At 36.9% G+C, this 22,608-nt stretch overlaps 3 protein-coding genes and 1 long non-coding RNA gene across 4 annotated transcripts; 3 read left to right on the top strand and 1 right to left on the bottom strand.

The window, feature by feature from the left end:
• Positions 1-481: 481 nt before the first annotated feature.
• Positions 482-2,839, bottom strand: LOC113097054 (rano class II histocompatibility antigen, A beta chain-like). Its single transcript, XM_026262282.1, has 5 exons — positions 2,639-2,839; positions 2,092-2,358; positions 1,550-1,831; positions 1,349-1,462; positions 482-796 (listed from the first exon to the last, which is right to left on the bottom strand). The coding sequence occupies exons 1-5, from the start codon at positions 2,694-2,696 to the stop codon at positions 732-734; spliced, it is 786 nt and encodes a 261-aa protein (XP_026118067.1). The 5' UTR covers positions 2,697-2,839; the 3' UTR covers positions 482-731.
• On the top strand, positions 2,840-4,118 carry LOC113097055 (H-2 class II histocompatibility antigen, A-U alpha chain-like). The gene is made up of 4 exons (XM_026262283.1): positions 2,840-2,985; positions 3,206-3,469; positions 3,632-3,913; positions 3,997-4,118. Exons 1-4 carry the CDS (start codon positions 2,922-2,924, stop codon positions 4,116-4,118), a joined length of 732 nt encoding a protein of 243 aa, XP_026118068.1. The 5' UTR covers positions 2,840-2,921.
• Positions 4,119-16,719: 12,601 nt separating this feature from the next.
• On the top strand, positions 16,720-18,978 carry LOC113097052 (major histocompatibility complex class I-related gene protein-like). The gene is made up of 3 exons (XM_026262280.1): positions 16,720-17,923; positions 18,192-18,476; positions 18,677-18,978. Exons 1-3 carry the CDS (start codon positions 17,695-17,697, stop codon positions 18,976-18,978), a joined length of 816 nt encoding a protein of 271 aa, XP_026118065.1. The 5' UTR covers positions 16,720-17,694.
• A 267-nt stretch (positions 18,979-19,245) lies between these two features.
• Positions 19,246-20,872, top strand: LOC113097058 (uncharacterized). The gene is made up of 3 exons (XR_003288763.1): positions 19,246-19,339; positions 20,585-20,632; positions 20,757-20,872. It is a non-coding gene; the product is annotated as an uncharacterized LOC113097058 (long non-coding RNA).
• The last annotated feature ends 1,736 nt before the right edge of the window (positions 20,873-22,608 follow it).

The following is a 22,608-nucleotide window of genomic DNA, read 5'->3' as shown; positions in this document are numbered from 1 at the left end:
AATGGTATGCCACCACTGAGGGATTCTGTAATTTACATTATGTACAATGTGTTTTTAATCAAATCTTATTAAAAGAACTGAAGATTTATAATACATCACATATATATGAATATAAAATGAATGTAAGGCTGGAAAAACTTCAGATACTTTGATCTCCTGATATGCGGACAATACAAATATACTATTAACATATAGGGATCTGTTTCCACAACCCACTGAGTAAAGATATGAGAAAGCTTCTTTCTTTATGTCCTTGTCATGTGCTGTCTACTAGAATACATTACATAGTTAACAAAGCCCTACATAAAACAAACACTACAAATTAACAAAAGAATACAAATTATACATAAACGTCATAGTAAATGGTATTTAATGATTTGTACATTACATTAAAATGATTACTTTTATGAAAACATTTGCAATTTGAAAAAGAGAGTTTTTTTGCAAAGCAATTGGTTCAGTTAATTTGGAGTTTCTGAAAGCTCAGTTTTTTTCCCATCACTAGCAGGACCATCCTGAAGTGATTCTTGAATTTAAAACCCCCTGACACTTTCACGAGCACAATAATATTTAACATTTACATTTTATGCATTTAGCAGACACTTTTATCCAAAGCGACTCACACGCATTCAGGCTAAAACGTTTTTTTTTTTTTTGCTTTTTTTTTTTTTTGCAAGCCACGGTTCTCTCAGATGGTGTAAAAGGGATGTTGCAGACTCCGCTATTACGACCTACTGCTCTTCAGTGCCGTTCATTGTTTGAAGTGGAAGTAAACAGACTGGAAGTCTGAAAAAGCCTGTAGACAGCAACAAAACAACAGCATTTTCAACATCTCAGTTAATATTATTAACACTGAATTATTATTATTATTGTTTTCATTCTTTACCATACAATATGAACGGTGTTGGGGAAAGTTGCTTTTAAAAGTACTGCATTACAAATATCACGTAACTAAATGCATTACTCAGTTACTTTTTATAGAACATAAGGCATTACAGCACTTTTGTGTTACTTATGTATGTGTGTGTGTGTGTGTGTGTGTATAAATATATATAGAGCAACTGTAAAGGACCTTTCCCAATACAATTAATAAGCTTTAGGCTGGAGGAAGTGCCTCTTCCTCTGCACTTCACTCCCAAGTTCCCTAACCACGGGTTCAGGAGATGTGTCAGTGAATAAACGGAACATCCAAAGCAAATGCATTACTTGAAAAAGTACCTCAGATATTTCATTTTAAATTTAAAAGTAATCATTTTCTACTAGTTATTAGAAAAAGTAGTCTGATTGAGTATAACTTACGTACATTACTTGTCATGATTTACATCTAACACTGAATATGAATACCAACCTGTGTGTTTTCTCTTGTAGTAGATCAGTCCTCCGGCTGCTGTAAGTACCCCCATCAGCAGCCCCACAGCCCCAAGAATGTTTTTAGATCTTTCAGACTCAGGCAGAGAAGGATCTGTAATTATATTTTCCCCCCTTATTTTAAATATGTCCCCTGAGGCAACTGATTGTAAACACTAAATTCATTATAACTCATTCTTACCCCAGTGATAGATCATGGGTTTATGGTAGCTGGCATGCTCCACCACACAGGAGATCTTCTCTCCAGATTTGGGGAAGTATTCCAGATGGGAGTGGATCTGGTAGTACCAATCTCCATCAGCCAGCTCCTCAGTGGACGTCACATCAGTTATCACCTCTTTATCATCTCTAATCCATGTCAGTTTGATGGGTTTGGGGTAGAAGTCATAGGCACTGCACACCAGAACAGCTTTCTCATTCCCTTTAGCTTCCCTGTCTGACCAAATAATTACTTCTGGTTTTACTGTAGAAGTGAAAAAAAAAAAAAAAAAAAAAAAAAAAAAAAACATATATATATATATATATATATATATATATATATATATATATATATATATATATATATATATATATATATATATATATATATACATATACATATATAGATCTAGTATACTGTATATACAAGGGCATGACACTAATAAATTAACACTGAAATTAACAAATATAACTGGTATTTTCACAATTTGTAAATAGCACTCATCGCAAGTAGAATTATCTTACCCGTTACCTCTCCATAAGGGACAATGAACTTTCTAAACATTATGCAGTGTTGCAGAAGAATATCTCCCTTTGCAAGTACAACCTTGTTATTATTATAATCCTCTGCCCATTTCTCTCCAAATTCAGTGTAACCAACAACCCTTTTCTCAGTACTGTTGTATCTCAGATATTCAAACTTGTTGTAGTTGACTGAGTAAGTAAGCTCAACATTTTGTTGAGAGATAGATGCATGACACAACATTTTGATATATCCATAATGTCCATGCACTAAAAAAAGAGAGAAAAAAAGAGAGAAAAAAAGAGAGAATTGAACAGGAATACAAAAATTAGCATATACAGTATATATAAGATATATCTTAAGATTATATTATGTTATAATATAATACAAGAGCAGACTGAAGACACTTAATAAAATCAAGAAATTTAATAAAAAAATGTGTGGGCAACAAAATTCTGCAACAATGGATTCTAGAGAAATGTATTATACAAATGAATCCTGGATCCCTTAAACACAAATACATTTCTATATAAATGCATTTAATCTTACCTTTTTCAGATAAAGCAGACAAAAACATTGCCAGATACAGTATAGGACTGTATTGCATTTTTGCATTTGTGCCACGTACTTTTGCCTCATGAATATATTGGTCTCTGCACTGTAACGTACATGCCTGGATTTGATAATGACACTCTTAATGTCAGCATCTGCCAATCAGATCATTTTTAACCAAAATATTATTCTAATGACTGAACACAGCACCAAACTGAATTATAATGTTAAGCAGAAGGATGCAACCATTCTTTGGTTAGATTCACTTCTGTGAACAAACATGCTTGGAACATTTTTTGGAATAACATTTTTCATCACCTATTTCCTATATACTGAGGGCCAAAGTAAGTAAAAGCTTTGAGACAAAGTTTGCGGTTTTGATTTAAAAAATATGTTTTAAAATGTGGTCTGAATGGCAAAGGGTACTTTGTAGTGTAGCAGTATTATTGATAATCTTTTATTAAAAAATATTTATCATACGTTCATGCTAAAGCTAATGGTGTTAATTTATTTCATGTTCTTTGTGAGTTATTACATAATAATCTTCTAAATTCTGTGATCTAGGCTATCTTGAATATGGCTTGATCATATCGTGCAGTGGATCAGCAGGTACTAATGAAATTCTCTTCACTTTAAACAATGAAGTGGGTGCATACATGGACTTTAATGAGAAAAAATTGGTTTTTGTAGCACCTGACTTTGTACAAACTCAAACTATCTTGAATACATACCCCTTGGATAATTTTAACATAGATTTTATTGAAGTAACAAATTTTTGCAAAGACACATATTTCAGGACACTCTCCTTTAATGCATCTGAAACTCTTGGTAAGTTTTATTTTAATCTACAGCCCATTTTAATTAAACATTTCACTCTATCAATTCAAAATTAAGGGACTAAAACGTGCAAACATTTTAGTATACATTACAAATACAGAAAAAGAGTATTTCATGTTTTTATTATCAAACTGAAATAAAAATGTCTTTCAGAACCCCCCTGGCTCTCAGTTTATCCCAGGAATAACGTGAAATTAAATGTCAGGAACAACCTGGTTTGTCTGGTTTTTGGATTCTTCCCTCCACCTGTCAGAGTCTCATGGATCAAGAACAATGTGAATGTGACAGATGAATCAACTCTTAGCAGATATTACCCCAACAAAGACGGGACAGTGAATGTTTTTTCTCGACTGAACTTCATTCCAGAGGAAGGAGACATTTACAGCTGTTCTGTGGAGCACAAAGCCCTTCAACAACCTCAAACCAGAACATGGGGTGGGTTTGTATTTGTTACTCACATTGAATCCCTGTTAAAAACACACAGCATGAATTTCACACATTTGTGTCTGTGTATGCAGTTGTAGAGATAAAGGAGCCCAACACTGGTCCATCAGTGTTCTGTGGAGTTGGTCTGGCTCTTGGGCTGCTGGGTCTCGCCACTGGAGTCTTTTTCATTGCCAAAGGAAATAACTGGATATAATTATACTGATACAGTAATATTGACATAATGTATGTGTTGTTAGTGTTGTTACAGAGGTCATATACATTTGCATTGCAAAAGCTTCTGTAAGTCAAATACATGCTATTTCTTCCTGTATTCCTAAAACAACAATCTAGCATGGTTCTGCACTGTACATTGACTGACATTCCTCTTCCTTTAAAATTTTTAAAAAATATAATAAACTAGTAAAAAATCTTAATGTGCATTTCAAGATAATTTATTTTATAACAGTACACAGGCTCAAAAGTGCACATATTATACTCATACCTTCGGTTTTTGGAAATAGAGTATGAACTGTAAACAGATCCACCAACACATCACAGTCTTGGGATGGATAGATCTGAAGGCACTGCACATGCATTTATGCTATGGGCCCTATTTTAACGCTCTCAACGCAAAGTGTAAAGCGTGTGTTCTGAGTGACAGTGTGTGTTATCTCAGTGAGGGTTGTGTGTAGTGTTTGGCTGCACTGAGCCTGTTTTGAGCCATGTTGAGCCATGAGTTGTGTTGCCTGGAGTTTTGCAGGTGATGTGAACTGTTTAGCTCAGGTGACTGTTGGTAGTGCATAGATTAATGTAATAGATTTATTCTTAAAAAAGTTTTAAGAAAAAATGTATCTGATACATTTTTACAGCAGTTTAATTTAGTGGTTGTTTTCATCCAAATATTCCAAGCATTTTTCCAAAATATGTGTAAAAATAAGATTTATCACCAAAAATAATTCAATTTGCTGAAACACAGAGAAAGTTGTGGCCAAAATAAGACTCAACTTTATCCCCTAGTGAACGAAAACGTCCCCAACAAAAAGCAAAAAGCATTATATCATTATCAGTGTTGGGAGTAACGCGTTACAAAAGTAATGCATTACAGTAATTTATTAATTTTTCCTGTAACGCAGTAGTGTAAGGCATTACTAATTAATTTTCAGTAATATTTTACTCGGTACATTTTCAGCAAAGCGTGCGTTACAAAAAAAAAAAAAAAAAAAAAAAAAAACACCTTTGCGAGACCGCAACATTTCATTAATCTCCCTCTTGTTGGTGTAACTTTGTTATTGCGTGACATAGTCCAGTGAAGGCGGGTTTTACAGGAGTGGCGCGAGGCATAATTTCTGCCCCTGCTGTGCTCGAGTCGCGCTTGCCAGTGGAAAAGCGGCTAATGAAGATGGCAGAAGACGACTGTACATTCACGAGGTGGTAAGCAGTTAGGCTATGTTTAGCCTATATGTTCAGTTCCGTGGACTAAAATGACTGAGGCTAAGGGGTTGGTCCTCCAATTGCACTTTATACTTGATAATTAAAGCACAGCCTAAGCTATGTTCATCATGTGCACTTTGTGCATGACAGTTTTGTGTTGTGAACCTCTTGAATTCAAAGAGAATAAAGTAAAACAAATGTGCATCTTGTCATGGCATTAGAGTTTACTTATGTTGTGTCTTATATTAATAGACCCAAGCTATTCACGGATATTGCCAGATAATAATTTTACCTCTACCATACTTTTAACAGACTTTAATTATTTGTGATTTGTCTTGTCATCCTCTTTTTGTCTTGAGCCTTCACTTTGCCAATTATATGCTATATTGTTAGTAGCCTGGATAGCCCACAGTCATTATGGAACATCAAATTGCCTTCTACTGGATGTAAAATGCTCTGTATTACATTTTAGAATTTTAAGTTCTACCTTGTTATTTTCGTGAAAGTAACTCAAAAGTAATTTAGGAGTAATGTAATGTATTACAATTCTGAGACAGTAATATTGTAAGGTAAAGTATTACATTTAAATAACAGTAATAAGTAATCTATAATGTATTACAGTTTGGAAGTAACTTGCACAACACTGATCATTATAGGGTGGTTGTATACACACACTGCCAAGACATATTTCAGTTTTAACAACATGTAAAAGTTTTGCATCCGATGTCTCATTCAATTGTAAACGATCCTTCTCAGAGAATTTCATTAAAAACTGACCAATCCACAAAGAGAACTTGTTTGCAGTTTTATTCATAAATCCAGTAATGATTATGTTACTAAGCTTTACATAGGCTAATTAATTTGAAAACTAACAAGTAATAACTAATTTTTTTTTTTTTTAAATAAACTAAAGTAATTATTTGTGGTAGATCTAATATGTCTGGTCTCTCATCAATAAAGCTACATCTTAAATCAAACAAAACATAACAATGAATGATGAAATCATATCAGTCATTTGACTGATTTGTTCCTTTTTCTTTCTTGCTTTGGAGAACAAAATGTAAAAAAGATTCCTCTATGCATGACAAAGATCTTTAATTTAATCTGTCAAACTTCCTTAAGTGTTTTTTTTTTTTTTTTTTGCCCATATTTAGCTATTTTGTTGTTGTGTCTTAAAGGGGCCATGTATTGCCTGCACAAATCAGAGAGTGGGGCTAAAAAGGCAGTGATGTAGAAGCAGGCATAGATCTTCTGTGGAGGCAGTGTTTAGCCACACTATTACGTCATTACGTCAAGTGGCACTTTCAACAACATGTTGTTTGGCAGATTGTCTTCAATATAAGCTGTTTTAGACTTTCAAGAAAGAGTTGAGTACTGAAACTTGCAGGATGTTTGTTATAGCACAATGACCTCTTACATGTCAAAAGATCAATGGAAGTCTTGATTTCTCAGTTCATGACATTGTCCTTAGGAACACTGTCCTCGTCTTTTTAAAACATTGTTGCAAATACTACAAACATTTATTTACAATGCATTTACAATAAAAAAACCTGAACATCAGGCTTTACATATACACTCTTTTGCATACAATCCATAGACAGATGTAGTATAAAACAGATAAACATAGATTCATTTGTGTATCGAGAAGGAGTCAATGTTTCGGCTCGGTGTTCATCTTCAGTTCTCTCTTCACAGCAGTTCAGTCAGTGTACAGTGTACAGTGTACAGAGTACATTAATTACTTGGGATATTGGTTTGTTTGAACTCAGAGGGAGTCAGCCACATTAAAAAAAGTTAACAGCTTAAGTCATTTGTGGATTAATGTGTATTGGAGATGCGAAACGTATAAAACGATTCAGTTCCATTTGGTGAACTAGTTCAAAAAGATCCGGTTACATCGAATGATTCGTTCGCGAACCGGATATCACAAACTGCTTTGCTTTGAACTCTCTCTCACAACAGACACGGAAGAGAAGACAATGCTGAATAAAGTCGTAGTTTTTGCTATTTTTGGACCAAAATGTATTTTCGATGCTTCAAAATATTCGAACTGACCCTTTGATATCACATGGACTACTTTGATGATGTTTTTATTACCTTTCTGGACATGGACAGTATACCGTACACACAGTTTAAGTGGAGGGGCTGAGAGCTCTCGGACTAAATCTAAAATATCTTAAACTGTGTTCTGAAGATAAACGGAGGTCTCACTGGTTTGGAACGACATGAGGGTGAGTTATTGATTACATAATTTTGATTATTGGGTGAACCAACCCTTTCAACCACTTTCACATTCAGATAGCACCGCATCACGAACACTTTCTGATGTTTACTTTTGAGGGCACAGTGTACCAATTCTCTGTTCTCCTGTTTGGGCTGGCTTTGGCCCCACACACTTTTTCGAAGTGCATGGATGCAGCACTTTCCCCTCTCAGTGCGAGCGGGATTCTTATTCTCAACTATCGGAATGTTTGGTGATTTTAGCTCAGTCCCGGAACATGTTAGTCAGCCATGTAGACATGCTGCTTCGTCATTTGGAGTGCCTAGGGCTATGTGTCAAGATGCAGAAGAGCATTTTCGCTCCAAGTCAGTCTATAACGTAACTGGGAGTTTGCTTTGACTCATTGGAGATGCAAGCCCGCCTCTCTCAGGAGTGCACGGTTGCCATTTTGTCTTCCCTGCGCCATTTAAGACTGGGGAAACTCTGTTCTCTTGAAGGAATTTCAGAGGCTGATGAGACTCATGGCATCTGCTGCAGCGCTATGTCATTTGGGCTTACTACACATGCGCCAGCTGCAGTTATGGTTGAAATCTCGTGTCCCTTAGATGGCATGGACTCCGGGCCGTTTGCGCGTCGCAGTATCCTGTTCCTAGCTTTAAAGGATTATTGAATGCAGCTGGAACAGGGCATTTACTGATTCTCACCGACAAAGTGTCTATGTCTCATACATAAATCACCAAGGAGGCGTACATTTCAGGGCTCTGTACAAGCAAGCAGCAAATGTTCTGCTTTGGGAGCAAAGCAGTGCACATCCCCGGTCTCCAGAACCACGGGGCGGACATGCTTTCGAGGAGGATTCATCAAGGAGAGTGGAGGTTGCACCACGAGTTGGTTCGGATGATTTGGACCCGCTACAGGAGAGCAGAGGTGGATTTGTTCGCCACAAGTGAGAATGCACACTGCCTGCTGTTCTTTTCCCTGTCTCACTCCTCGCTGGAAAGGGGACACTCTGACATCGCACTGGCCAGCAGCCAGACTGTATGCATTTCCTCCAATAAAGATATTGCCTTTGGTCTTATGCACTATAGAACATCACTGAATTATTTTATCAGAACGCGTTGGTTGTGACGATTCACGACCAGTGAAACACAGGGAGATGAGAGATCCAATTGCAGGTATGCTTTATTGGGGATAATCCAAATTCATTGTCAGACATGCCAGGGTCAAACCAGAATGCAGTCCAAACAAAAAAAAACAAGAAAGGAATAGGAACGGGAACTCAGAATATGAGGAAGGAAGAATCTCGGGAAGCGAGAAGACTGAACATACGAAGGGTAAGGACTCCATATAAACAACAGGGAAAGACTGGTATTTATAAGGAGGCTGGTGCAATTAACTGGAGTGCAATTACTGTGAAGACAGGACCAGACTAGAGGAATTGTAAGGTGCGTTCCATTCGACCGTAAGTGTACTGCGAAGTGGACTTCACAGGGTATTCTGCCATCTTAAGTGAGATTCCAATCCTAAGGGAGTGAACATGTTCAGTTCGAAGGGCACTGGGCACGGGCACAGGGAATAAGACCGCTATGCAATTATGAACATTTATTAAAAACACATATACAAACCAAATAAAACACAACCAAATAAAAGTTTATTTTCATATTTGCATGACAGTAACAGCAGGGCTTCAATTCTGTTAATGGTCAAGTGATAGCAGCAATAGTCAAAGTGTATAATAAACATACGTTTTTCATTATATAGTACTCAATGTTTTTTTCTTTTTTTATTGTATAGTGTACATATTTTAAATGTGATTGTAAATAAAAATGTAAATATTAATGTAGTCCTATATATTTAGGTTATATCATAATCTGCGCGACCCCATCGTTGACTTTCTTTGATGACGTTTGCAGGGCGTTCCAAATGAGCGGTTATTGTCAGTGAAGTCCACTTCAACTGATATACCGTGCTCAGGGAGTAGGGAGTAGTGGACACTGCGTAGGGACCCTGTCGAATGGAACGCACCTCTAGTGCCTATGGTGAAGTGTCTAAAGGGGAAGGGAGCCCACTAGTGGACACCCAGGGAAACAGAAACTCGACAGCGTGACATTGGTGAAACTCATGCATCTAGCAAGAACTTAATACACAAAATAATCATATTACGGAAGTTCTAAGCGGCCATGCATTATAATTTTTTTCCTTTTTGTTTTCTCGTTATAACGACTTAATTTTCTCGTTATCTCGACATAACGAAAGTCGTTTTCTCATTATAACGACTTATTTTTCTCGTTATCTCGACATAATGAGAGATGGTTTTCTCGTTATAATGACATGACAGTTTTACTGTTGCTATAGTAACGAACTCAACTTTGACAGCATCTGATGGACAACAATGCAGGCGCTCTTACTGTAGCCTATATTTCAACAAGTTTTGCTTCGCCTAGGTAATAACGTCTACAATACTGTACATAAATAAAGGCTGATCAATCACTGTTTATTTTTCCAGAGACAGTACAACGAAGGTTTTGTTTTTGTAATTAACATGTTTAAATGGCAACACCGCGCCATTAGAGCTGCTTGGATTAAACTCAGTTTCATTTTCCCTTTATTTGAAATAAAATTATATATAATTTGTAATTTGTAGTAGTCATTATATGATGTGGCAGATATCATGTGTGTTACAAGCTTCTGTTTAAAGTAAAGTGACGTGACATTCAGCCAAGTATGGTGACCCATACTCAGAATTTGTGCTCTGCATTTAACCCATCCAAAGTGCACACACACAGAGCAGTGAACACACTCACACACACACACACTGTGAGCACACACCCAGAGCAGTGGGCAGCCATTTATGCTGCGGCGCCTGGGGAGCAGTTGGGGGTTCGATGTCTTGCTCAAGGGCACCTAAGTCGTGGTATTGAGGATGGAGAGAGAACTGTACATGCACTCCCCCCACCCACAATTCCTGCCGGCCCCGGGACTCGAACTCACAACCTTTCGTTTGGGAGTCCGACTCTCTAACCATTAGGCCACGACTTTGAAAAGAGCATTCACGTGTACATGTAGTGTATGTGTGTGTGTGTGTGTGTAGAAAAAAACGATTACAACATTATAGAACTAAACTGAATTAAATTAGCCTATGGATTTTACATATACATCACATCTCTCATTAATATGGTTAACAATAAAGATTAGTAATAAGGCAAAGAAGCACATCAGCCTACATCGTTAAATCCCGTCCTACTGTAGATAAACAGAATACAGGGATGTCAACCTTGGTTTTGATAAGCAGTTATTTTATGACACAGAACGCGTTGGTGAAACTCATGCATCTAGCAGGAACTTAATACACAAAATATTCATATTGATTCAAGCATTTAACATTTATGAACTAATTAAATGTCAGTAATGAACAAGACTGCACAAATTATAGCGATCACGAGGAAGGTCCGCATACAGTAAAGTGGATAGTATACAACACCCCATCAGTCATATTCAGGTTTATAGTGCCACCTGCTGGCGCAGTTTTGTAACTTCTTAGAGAAAATTAAGTCGTTATAACGAGAAAATGAACTTCGTTATGTCGAGATAAAGAGAAAATTAAGTCGTTATAACAAGAAAACAAGAAAGAAAAAATTATAATGCATGGCCGCTTAGAACTTCCGTATCATATTGTTTCAAGTATTTAACATTTATGAATTCAGTAAATGTCAGCAATGAACAATACTGCACTGTCATGATTCTGCCTTCATGTCCTGACTTTTCTCTAGTCTTGAGGCAGGATCATGACAGACCCGTGTTTCTGTTTAATTTCTATTTACAGCATGCTAAAAGTTGTATCATTTTTATTTTGAACATTTTGAACATTGTTTTTTTTCATTTTTATTTGAAAAAAACACTGTATATAAATAATAGATATTAAATACTGTAATAATGTTGTTCATTCTTAATTTATGATAATAAATGTATTAAATGTTAACAATTAAACCTTACTGTAAAGTGTAAGAAACAGGAAAAGCCACCTGTTTGATAAAAACAATAAATGTTTTGTATGAGGATACTGAACAGTTATCCCATTCTCTGAAGATGACTGTTGTCTTTTACAGTATATGTTTCATGCAGCATATTAATCTGACTTTGCCTGTGTTTGCTTGACTTGGTTTCGGTCATGTGACCTTTTCCTATAAACAAAGTTGATGCCAGACTGGCTCTGAATTCAGAATGGGTTGCAGGTGTTTGTTTGCTCGGTGTAAGAATTTGACAGGTTTGCACTGGTTCCCCCGAGATACTGACAGAGCTAGATTGTGGCTGCAGGCGGTGGGTTGGCCATCAGCTCCTGACACATCAAGAATGTTTGTGTGTAACAAACTTGTTTCGTGGGAGCGCTTTTACAGACATCAGGACGTTGGCATTGCTCATGGAGGTAATCTCCGACGAGAAGACGCTGAACGAAGTCCCAAATATTTTTCCATCCCTACAGGGCAGCCAGTAAGTGTCATAATAGCCATAATATTGTCTATCTTGCTGTAATTTGTTATTTTACAATGAATAAGAATAAATTTATTATTAACAATGAAATGATCAAACACCTGTTCGGATAAACAAGGTGTGTTATTTTTCTTTCAGTTTCACTTGAGCTGCTGGCTGGAAATATTGGAGTTTTGCCCAGTGACCGCATCTGAAGGAGGAAGTTTAAATATGGTCATTGGTGAAATGTATTTATCGTGACATCACAAAACAAGCAGCAGTCACGCTTCCGGGTTCTTCACGCAGTCAGATTAGAAATGGCTATTCGGAGCACATGCAATTATAATCAAAATTATATGTTATGTTATGTTAAGCCTATAATTGTAAAAATTTATGTTAAATAAAGGTTATTAGAACACCTATGTTTTATAGTGAGGAAATGCACAATTGTTTTTAAACTCCAAACAATATTTAGCTGGAAATGTAGCAGATTGTTAATTAATTCTAGTGAGGTTAACATCTCAAATAACATTAATTGTGAATTTATGAATGTTTACAAATTTTAAAAAATTGGTATATCTTAAAAAGTCAAATAATCTTGTTGTGTTCAGAATTTTCATTATTATCGGCTGACATATCTTGATGAGGCCTTAATAAAGCTTTTGTAGTTTTGATCTGTCAGCTCACCCATTATATTTATGAATGTACATATAATATTTTAACATATTATTTATTTCTAAATTAACTTTAATATGATGTTATACACAATCTTTTTCAACATTTGAATTTGAAAGACTTACCAACAGAATGAGTTGCTAACAAGCAGAAAATATCAGTCTCTTTTTTACTTTTCTGTACTGAGAAGCAACAGAAGTTCCTTGATTTTGAATGTACTGTGTTCCTTCTTTATGTTTCCGCTATAAATGTAGCTTGTCTGGTGTTTTCTCATGTTTATATCTTAATTGTTAACATCAATTAATCAAATCTTTTTGGAAAACCTGTATAACAAATAAGCATATTTTCAATAAAACAGAGATATTTAACTTAGTTGTGTTTTGTTTAGGGGTGGGCTTAGGTAGGAACCTTCTATACAGTGGCAGTCGTGGCTTAATGGATAGAGAGTCGGACTTATAACTCATAGGTTGCGGGATCGAGTCTCAGGTCTGGCAGGGATTGTACTGTAGGTGGTGGGAGTAAATGTATAGCGCTCTCTTCTACCTTCAATACCACCTTTAACAAGACCCTGAACCCCCAGCTGTTCCCTGGATGCCGCAGCAAAATGGCTTCCCACTGCTCTGGGGGTGTGTGTGTATTTACTACTGTGTGTGTAAGTAATTTTAGTTTATAAAACACATTTTTGCATTGCAGATTTTTGTGTTAGTGCAAAGAGTAGGTTTAATTTTTTATAATCTAATAATGCTTTACTATAGGCCTAATTATTATATATACCCAACCATTTATAATTATTGTTACAGACACGCCAGGTTCCACCTCCCTCCAATCACAGCGCACGCCCTCACCTGAGTACTGATCACTTCCACCTGACCCTCATCAACATTCAATCAACTCTGCATCACAAATACCACACACACACGGTCAGCGTCCAGTCTCGTTCGCAACAAGGTCTTACCTTTATGCTCACTCTGAGGACTAACTTTATCTCTACTTACCTCTCTCCAGCGATCTCCAGAAGTTCCCAGTCATCTCCGTGCGTGTGTGTGTGGTACACCTCCCTCCTTCGACATCTCTACCCCTCTAGTACGGATCCATTCATCACAGCCTTCCCCTACATCACTTTACCCAGCACTACCCGCTCCTCTGCTTGTGCCTGAATAAAACTGTCTTTCTGTTATCCTCAGCCTCCGGTAGTATTCCGTAACAGAAGACAGGACCAACACCGATCGGCACAAGCATGAGCCTCACGGACCCCTTCCAAAACCTGGTCCACTCTACCCGCATCCCCGGCACCTGTGAGCACTTCCGCCAACAACTCCAGCACTTCCTCACCTGCCGTGCTCGCCAGTCCCATGGCCAAGCCGGTGCCCTATTCTGGTTCGGCGGAGTATTGCAGCGAATTTCTACTTCAATGCTCGCTGGTCCTGGAGATGCAACCGCTCAGTTATCCAGTCTTATTCCAGCTTCATCGACCATTTCCGATAAGTTTTTGGCAGACCAGCTTGGGACTCATCTATCGGTGAGAAGATTCATAGCCTTAAACAGGGAAAAATGTCTGTCACTGAATATGCTCTTCAGTTCAGGACTCTAGCGGCCACCAGTGGATGGAACGAACAGGCCTTGCTGACTACCTATCAGTAGTCAGCAAGTAGTATGTCAGTAGTATGTCAGGGATTGGAACCTCGAGTGCAGTTGCATCTCGCACGTCCTGATTTTGCCAAGTCCGATGTGTTCCTAGGTCAACATATTTTGTTGACCCTGGAACAACATTTTACTCCAAAAATATATTCTTAACCATATCCCTACACCTAAACCTAACCTTAACCATGAGTAATCCCTAAAATCAGAGGAAATGATAGATGAATGACACTGATGTACAAGCACCAAACACTGATTTTAAGCATAAACTTCACAAAATCTATAAACTGGTTCTTCAAATCTGATTGGTTAATCACAATGTTGTTCCAGGGTCAACAACGATGTTGTCCCAGGAACATGTCTCACTTGGTAAAATCAGGTTAGGCTTGCATCTCACTGCATACGAGGATACCATCAGGCTTGAACGGTTCATTCAACTCTCCATCCACTTCACCACCTGTTTGCATACCTAGAAGAGCACCAGGGCCAGGCATACTCCAACTCACCACTCTGCCGACCAGAGGCCGTCAGCTCCCCAGAACCAGCCAAAGAACCTATGCTAGTCAACTCCTATCGACTCACTGCGGCTGAAAGACAAAGACGGCTGGCCCAGAATCTATGCCCCATTGTGCATCCCCGGGGCATATCATCTCTGTATGCCCGTCGTCCCATGGTGAGTGCCATTCTTCCTTCGAAGTATCAAATGAAACCACTCAGCACTGTTGTGACACTTACTGCCGCTGACATCTCTCTTCCAGTGTCCGCCCCCCTCGATTCTGGGTCAGCCGGCAACTTCATCTCCGGCGCCCTCTGCCGTCAATTCAAACTCGCTACCACGGCAACACCGTCAGCCTACCAGGTCCACACAATTACTGGAAGGCCTTTGAGTAGAAGATGTGTGCGTCATAGTGTGGGTCCTATTATCCTCCAAACCGGAATACTCCATCAAGAGGATTTGCCAATTTCTACAGACATTTCATCCAAAATTACAGTGCCATCACCAACCCTCTCACTAGCCTACTCTGGAATAAACCCAAATCACTCTCCTGGACTCCAGCCGCCACAGATGCCTTCAACTCCCTCAAGAAGGCATTTACGACTGCCCCACTCCTGGTCCATCCTGACTCCAATTGACCCTTCATCGTGGAAGTCGATACCTATTGGTTTTTATAGTTCTTTTGCACTTTAATGTGTAAAACATTTAACTTTTATATATTTTTCTGTATTGCTTTGTTTTAAATGTTTAGTTATTTTTGTTATAAGAAAAAGTTATTTAACCTGTTATACTGTATTATGACCAATTTTTTTAAAACAAAATTGTCTATACCGTGATAATACCATATACCGTGATAAAATCATAATCAATTAACCACAACAGGAAAATTAGATACCGGCATATCCCTAGCTGAGACTACTCTTACACAGTCTTTCATGATCACAAAAATCCATTATTTTCTTAAGTAATCTGCATTACAAAAATATTAAATGATTAAAGATAAACAGACAAAAATTATGATTGAAAATGAACAGCAATGAGATATTTAGCATATCTCACTTTTTTAACCGAGACTGGAAAGACCGGTAAAACCAGCAAAACATTCCAAACACTAGCTCAAGTCACTTCTTTAATTTGTAGTTGAAAGTCTGTAACACTTAACAACAAGCTCATACCCAAAGTGCGGGGATTCATTTACTGACAGAATGAAATCTCTTATGTGTCTTTTGTCATATTTGACAGCTGTTAAAGCAGGTAAGTCAGTTTACAGCTATTCTTGTGATCATGATGTGCACATGGGCCCTTTGACTACTCTACGCATGAGAGGGGGTATCTTGGGTACTTATTAATTTTCCTGTCTCTGGCTAGATTACAGTATATAAACTTAATGGTTCATATTACATGAGTAAATCAAATTAAAGTTTCAGAAATATCTTAATTTGATAATAATTTCAGTAATATCTTTATTTGATAATAGCTTAGTTTGTTTCAATGTTAAGTATGTATTTAATCTCATTATGGTCCATTTATAGACAAAATGCCAAAAGAGTGTTATTTTTTATCCAACAAAAAGGGGAACTAAAAAGGAGAACTTAATGTTTTACAGTTTTGTGAAACCTCCTTGAAAACAAAAATATTTCTTACAAAATAATTTAATTATTTATTATGCCACTATACATTCTTTTTTGGGGAGAGTAGATTATCTTTATTTATTTATTTATTTATTTATTTATTTATAGCAAGTGAGACAGACAGAATCAAACTATTTTTGGAAGTGTAGGTCTATGACATCATAGGTGACATTTGACGTGTACTTCCTCTTTTGATAGCACAGGTATACAGCAGACACATCAGCCTTGGGCTATAAACCCAGATTCTGCACATACATTTGATCAAATAAATCTCTGAGAAGATCTGGTGCAGAGTCAGAGAAGGTTATTTAATGAAGGGGAGTTGTTCAAAGTAATACAAAATACAAACAAAGACTTGACTTGGTATGAACAGACTTGAACAGACTTGACACGGCATGAAAAGACTTGACTCAGCATTAACAGACTTGATTTGGTATGAACAGACTTGACTCGGTTTGAACAGACTTGTCTTGGCATGAACAGACTTGAACAGACTTGACTCGGCATGAACAGACTTGATTTGGTATGAACAGACTTGACTCGGTATGAACAGACTTGAACAGACTTTTCTTGGCATGAACAGACTTGAACAGACTTGTCTTGGCATGAACAGACTTGAATAGACTGAACAAACTTGACTCGGCATGAACAGGCTTGAACAGACTTGACTTGGTATGAACAGACTTGATTCGGTATGAACAGGCCTGACATGAACAGAATCATAATATCAAAATAAAAGAGCAGAAAACCTAAACAAGAAGCAAAACCCAAACCCCATGTTACAGGTTACAACATAATCCAGCATTCTACATTAAATTATTATTATATGATATCAAGATACATAATGCATATGGCATAGTTGTGTTAGTAGTTTGCACTTTACAACAACACTGTTCCTCATCCAAGCTTTTGTAGTTTCGAGACTACTGTAATGTTCTACTGATGGGACTCCCAATTGTGGCCAGGATCAAATAATAATTTTTGCAGCTGACTTTTAGGACAACTACTGAAACAGCCACTCCATACTTCTTTCACTTTTTCACACTAAAGAACTGAGACCTGGATACCCTAAATGAGCAGTTATAATCAAACATCTTACTGGTATTTCTTTTTATTTTTTATTTAATTAATTTTATTTTTTTAATGTATGGTGTGGCTAAGTAATATAAATGTGTCTGCTTAGTCAGAAAAGGTTATCCTTGACCATGTTCCCACAGGTTCTCATTCGCTGATGGTTTTTGCCACATACATTGCTGGACAGACACAGTTTCCTGAGTTCACTCTTGTGCTGATGCTAGATGATGTGGAAGTGATGTACTATGACTCAGTATCTTTGAAAGCTGTCCACCGCAGTCAGAGTAATTCAAGTGATGACAATGCGGGTAGTATATTCAGTGATATATATGACATCATGAAAGATCGAACATTTTATCTTAAGGACCACCATAATTGCACAGATGGTAAGTGCAACCCTATCAATTTTGTTACCATTACATTTTTGTTGTTGTTTTTGTTTGTTTGTTTTTTGGGAACATATCTTCGAGTTATATAACAATTATCACATTATGGCTCATAATAGATTTTCTCAAGCTCTTTTTAGAAGCTAAATTATTATTAAAGAAGTAATATTTGAAGTAATATAAGTAAAACTATTATATAATCATAAAAAAGTGTTTTATTTCACTATGCCAGTGAAAACTAACCTGTTTGATTCCTATCCATTTTAAGGTTTGCATGTTTATCAGAAACGTGTTGGATGTGAATTGCTTGACAATGATCTGCCAGGTTTGTTTCTTTCATTGGATGCTTTTAATGGACAAAATACTGAAGAGTTCACCTTTGATGTGGTAAAAAGAACTATGCAAATTAATTTACCATGGATGAGAATAAAAGGCATGGGTCAGGTGGAATGGATTCATGTGAAGTTTCTGTATGAACATATTTATCACCCTGTTTGCATGAAGACTTTGCGGGCATTCCTGGAAAAAGAAAAGAACACTGTGATGCGAAGATGTAAGTTGGAAAATGCGAACAGCGCCGGATTGAAACTAGAAAACACTTGTGCTGCGCCTTGCATTGCATTGTGCCGGGTGTATTATAGGGCCCTAAATGTTTCAGATATTTTACAAAGACTCTTATTACCATATATAAAGAAATTATGCATATAATTTTGTCAAATAACTGTCTACTCTTTCTAACCTTCCTTTCCAAAGTGAAACCCAAGGTCAGACTCTTTAGAAAGCCTCTTACAGACTCTCAAGGGCTTCAGATCAGCTGTCTGGCCACTGGTTTTTACCCCCGTCACATTAACCTGACCCTGTTCAGAGATGGTCAGCCTGTGGATGATGATCAGATCACAGGAGGAGAGATTCTGCCCAATGGAGACGGAACGTACCAGATGAGGAAGAGTTTAGTGATCAATGAAGAAGAGCAACATGACACATATTACAAATGCACAGCAAACTACCTAGACCTGGACAACAAACTGGACATTGCTTTTGGTAAAGAAAACTAGCAAACAATCTAACTTTTTTTTCCATATATATACAGTGTGTTCAGTTCACGTTTATTTGTATATTGCTCATCTGAGGTCCAACAACTAAGCTTGCTCCAGCTGTAACAGTGCAAATCTGTTTCTTCATATAAATTGTTTCCTCATGTAAGTCAAAATCTAAATCTCAAAAGTTTAAACTTTTATTTTCTGACTGATTTTCTTGTTTTTTTTTGTTTTTGTTTTTTTAACACAGATGAGGATCTAGAAAAAACTGACTTTGGATCATCCGCTCTGTCTATAATTATCAGTGTGCTGCTGTCCATGTGTGTGGCTGTTCTCATAATAACTGCACTCATCCAGTGGAGGAAGAGACGAGCTGTTGGTAAATGATCTGTAGAAAGTTTTCATTCTTAAAGAGCAGGTCATATGGGTTTTTGAAAAATACCTCTATTGCGGTTTAGAATGTAGCTATCCTTAAATGAAAACAACCTGCAAAGTTTTTAATCAAGAAAGTGCATGATAAAGATATTTTCTCTCAAAAGAGATTGAGAGTTGGTTCTGAATCGCTTTGACGAGTTTTATTTTCGTTCTATTTTCGAATCTTTTGCCTGTTACCGGTAAATGTCACTGGGTGACACATTTGTATAATCCCCACCTGTCCGCAAAATATGAACAGAGTCTGACCTTCCCACAAATACTTCCGTTATTAGTGTGTTTACATGGTGTTGAGAAGAGGCTGTGTTCAAGGATACCAAAGAAATACAATTACAACCTTTTGTTGTGTGCATGTCATTTTACCAAGAACTGCTTTTCTAATCTTGGCTTTTATCTTCGCTGATTTATAATCTTCTTTCTAAGATTGGACTAATACGTTATGTACATTTTCAACTGAGTGCTTTAAAAATGTTTTTGTGCTGATATGTGATGTATACCTAGTGCAGCTTTAGGATTCCAGGCACGTCTAACTGAAGTAGTTCTGAAGTAGTAGTGAACCTATTCCTAAGAATGTGTTAATTATTGTAGACTGATGTTGTTCTAAGTACTTCTTTTAATAATAAAGAATGTAGTGTAGCACACAGACTTTATAATCATTGTGAAATCGGTATTTGTCAGTCGTTTATTATGTGTGACGTCACAAAGGCACCATTTTGAAGGTATCATTGCATTGAGCAATGAACTGAAAGTGTACCACTATATTGTAGCACTATATTATTGTTTTTTTAAGGTGTTTTGTCAATGGTAGCTATAGCTTACTGGCTCAGTGACTCCTCTCTGTGCCAATCACAACAGGCTTGACCAATCAGAGCAGATTAAGTTACAGGAAGGGAGGGGTTTGCTCCGAACTTGCTTGGAACTAATCATCTCCTAATCATTAGCAAATGACTCTAATATTAAATGTATATTCTGAGAAAATGACAATGTTTTCTGACCTTAGATGCTCTTAATCCTGTTGTAGGGGAGTCCAACACAATATTAGGACACTTTAAAATACCATATGACCTGCTCTTTAATGCTTTTAGAGAAAAGCAACCTAATGTTTATTGCACCTGGGAAAAAAATAACAGGCTATAGAAGATCAAATCAAATAAAAAAGTTAACCTTTATCATGGTGTAACTCTTCTTCAAGGACCAGTCTCCAGTACTTCACATCAAATTGGATATTCACCTACTTCAAGTAAGTTTCTTAGTGTTTATTTGAAATGTATAAAAATAACTTAATACAATGTTATTTCTACATTTAGCAACAAAATAAATTAAAATCACATTATATCTGAACTTTAATTTGTTTCTCTTTTTAGTTTCAGAACAAGAAAAAAATTGAAAGATTTGTGGCCTCAAATAAATATCTTGTACAGTATTATTTCCTGCTACTGCCCATTCAGGTCTTGCAAATGGGTTGTCATTGCAAGTGTCATTACAGCAACCATCTCGATATGTATTTCATTAGTACTGAAAGACTTTTTGAAATTTTCATGATTGCATTATGCATGTCTTATTATAATACAATTTCAAAAAAAAATTTCTTTAAATTGTCAAATTTTACTTGCATGGATATCACTTGCATTCATCTCAGAAACCTGAAATTTTAACTATGCATATAACCAACCACTGTTTTTTTTAGTATAACTTTATGCATAACTAACTCATGGCAAAAGAGAGATATATTAAATAATCTAATAATATTTATGTATATATATATATATATATATATATATATATATATGATAATATTTAAATAATCTTGATTTCAGTCAATATTTCAGTAAATATGTCCATCATTGTGTGTGTATTTTGAGTGGTAGTTCCTTTCTGCAGCTGATCAGGATTATGGGGTGGCAAAGCATCTTCATAGGAATACAAACACACACACACACACACACACACACACACACACACACACACTCACTCACTCACACACAGAAAGGGCATATGGTGTCTAAAGGAACTGATGTTTGGTTTTCTCTTTTAAGTGAGCATTAAATTAAACGAATTGGACTTTAAAGAACATTTACCAGCAGCTTGTCTCTTCCTCCATATGATGAGAGCATGATGAAAACAAACAACACATATAAACACCAGCACACTGAAAACTACAGACTGACTGAAGGATCCTGGGTCAGATTCAGCCACATTGGAAATTGAGATGGGTAAAAAAATGAAATAAAAAAAGTAACATTAATAACCGGTAAATAAGTACTACAGACAGATTGGACAGTGGAACTGTGTTGGCTAAAAGGTCCCCTTCTTCGTGATCCCATGTTTTAAACTTTAGTTAGTGTGTAATGTTCTTGTTAGAGTATAAATAATATAAAGCCCAAAGTTCAATGCCAAGCGAGATATTTTACTTAACAGAATTCGCCTACAAAAAACGACCCGTTTGGACTACAGCCCTCTAGTTCCTGCAGTAATGACGTCACTAAAACAGTTTTTTTACTAACCTCCGCCCACATGAATTCACAAAAAGGGGGGTGTGGTCTTGTGCTCCGACGGAGAAGAAGGAAGAGCTGCGTTGAAACGCTGTTATTTTCATCTCAGAGTCCAATCATCTTTGTTTGGGCTTCCCAGGGATGCTGTACTTGGAGATTAATGGTTACAATTGATGTTTAACTTGGTTCCCGAAAATTATGATCCACATGTAAAACTATGTGCAGCACCTTTTGCTGAGGAAAACTTCCTCAATCTCAATCAGTTTAATGCCGGATTCGCACAAAGATTATTCTTGAAAGATGAAGCAGTTCTCTCTTTGTCTGGAGAAGGCATTGTTTATGGACCACAACTGGTAAGTGTATATTATTATTTAAGTTGGTGCGTTTAACAGTTTCTGTAACTTATTACACAAGGGGCAACGCTGTTTAGCTTTGTTAACTAGATGTTAAAGAGCTGTGCAAAAAAACGAATGCGATTTTCATGCGCATCTCGTCAGTAAAAATGCTCCTGTGATTATAAGTACATCTCCAGCACGTGCGTTCTAGTCCACTCACCTTTCCAGGAGGGCCGCGTGCTCTAAGCCGCTGTTGAATCACAACACAGGAACCGCTGGCCCAATCAGAAGTCGTTACGTATTTCTGAAGGAGGGACTTTATAGAACAAGGAAGTCATCAGCCCGTTTTTGACAGTGAAAACAGCGGTATACAGATAGGTTAATTGTGT

This window comes from Carassius auratus, unplaced genomic scaffold, assembly GCF_003368295.1.
Source record: "Carassius auratus strain Wakin unplaced genomic scaffold, ASM336829v1 scaf_tig00216099, whole genome shotgun sequence".
Taxonomy (NCBI): domain Eukaryota; kingdom Metazoa; phylum Chordata; class Actinopteri; order Cypriniformes; family Cyprinidae; genus Carassius; species Carassius auratus.
This window is presented reverse-complemented; position numbering and strand designations above follow the sequence as displayed.

Bases quoted from the DNA above. Each gene is read 5' to 3' on its own strand.
- LOC113097055 (XM_026262283.1), top strand. From the start codon at position 2,922: ATGCTTGGAACATTTTTTGGAATAACATTTTTCATCACCTATTTCCTA. The intron at 2,986-3,205 runs GTAAGTAAAAGC...TCTGTGATCTAG, and splicing joins CCTATATACTGAGGGCCAAA to GCTATCTTGAATATGGCTTG. The intron at 3,470-3,631 runs GTAAGTTTTATT...AATGTCTTTCAG, and splicing joins TAATGCATCTGAAACTCTTG to AACCCCCCTGGCTCTCAGTT.
- LOC113097052 (XM_026262280.1), top strand. From the start codon at position 17,695: ATGGTTTTTGCCACATACATTGCTGGACAGACACAGTTTCCTGAGTTC. The intron at 17,924-18,191 runs GTAAGTGCAACC...ATCCATTTTAAG, and splicing joins CCACCATAATTGCACAGATG to GTTTGCATGTTTATCAGAAA. The intron at 18,477-18,676 runs GTAAGTTGGAAA...TCCTTTCCAAAG, and splicing joins GAACACTGTGATGCGAAGAT to TGAAACCCAAGGTCAGACTC.
- LOC113097054 (XM_026262282.1), bottom strand. From the start codon at position 2,696: ATGCAATACAGTCCTATACTGTATCTGGCAATGTTTTTGTCTGCTTTA. The intron at 2,359-2,638 runs GTAAGATTAAAT...CTCTTTTTTTAG, and splicing joins GTCTGCTTTATCTGAAAAAG to TGCATGGACATTATGGATAT. The intron at 797-1,348 runs GTTGGTATTCAT...TGCTGTCTACAG, and splicing joins CTACAAGAGAAAACACACAG to GCTTTTTCAGACTTCCAGTC.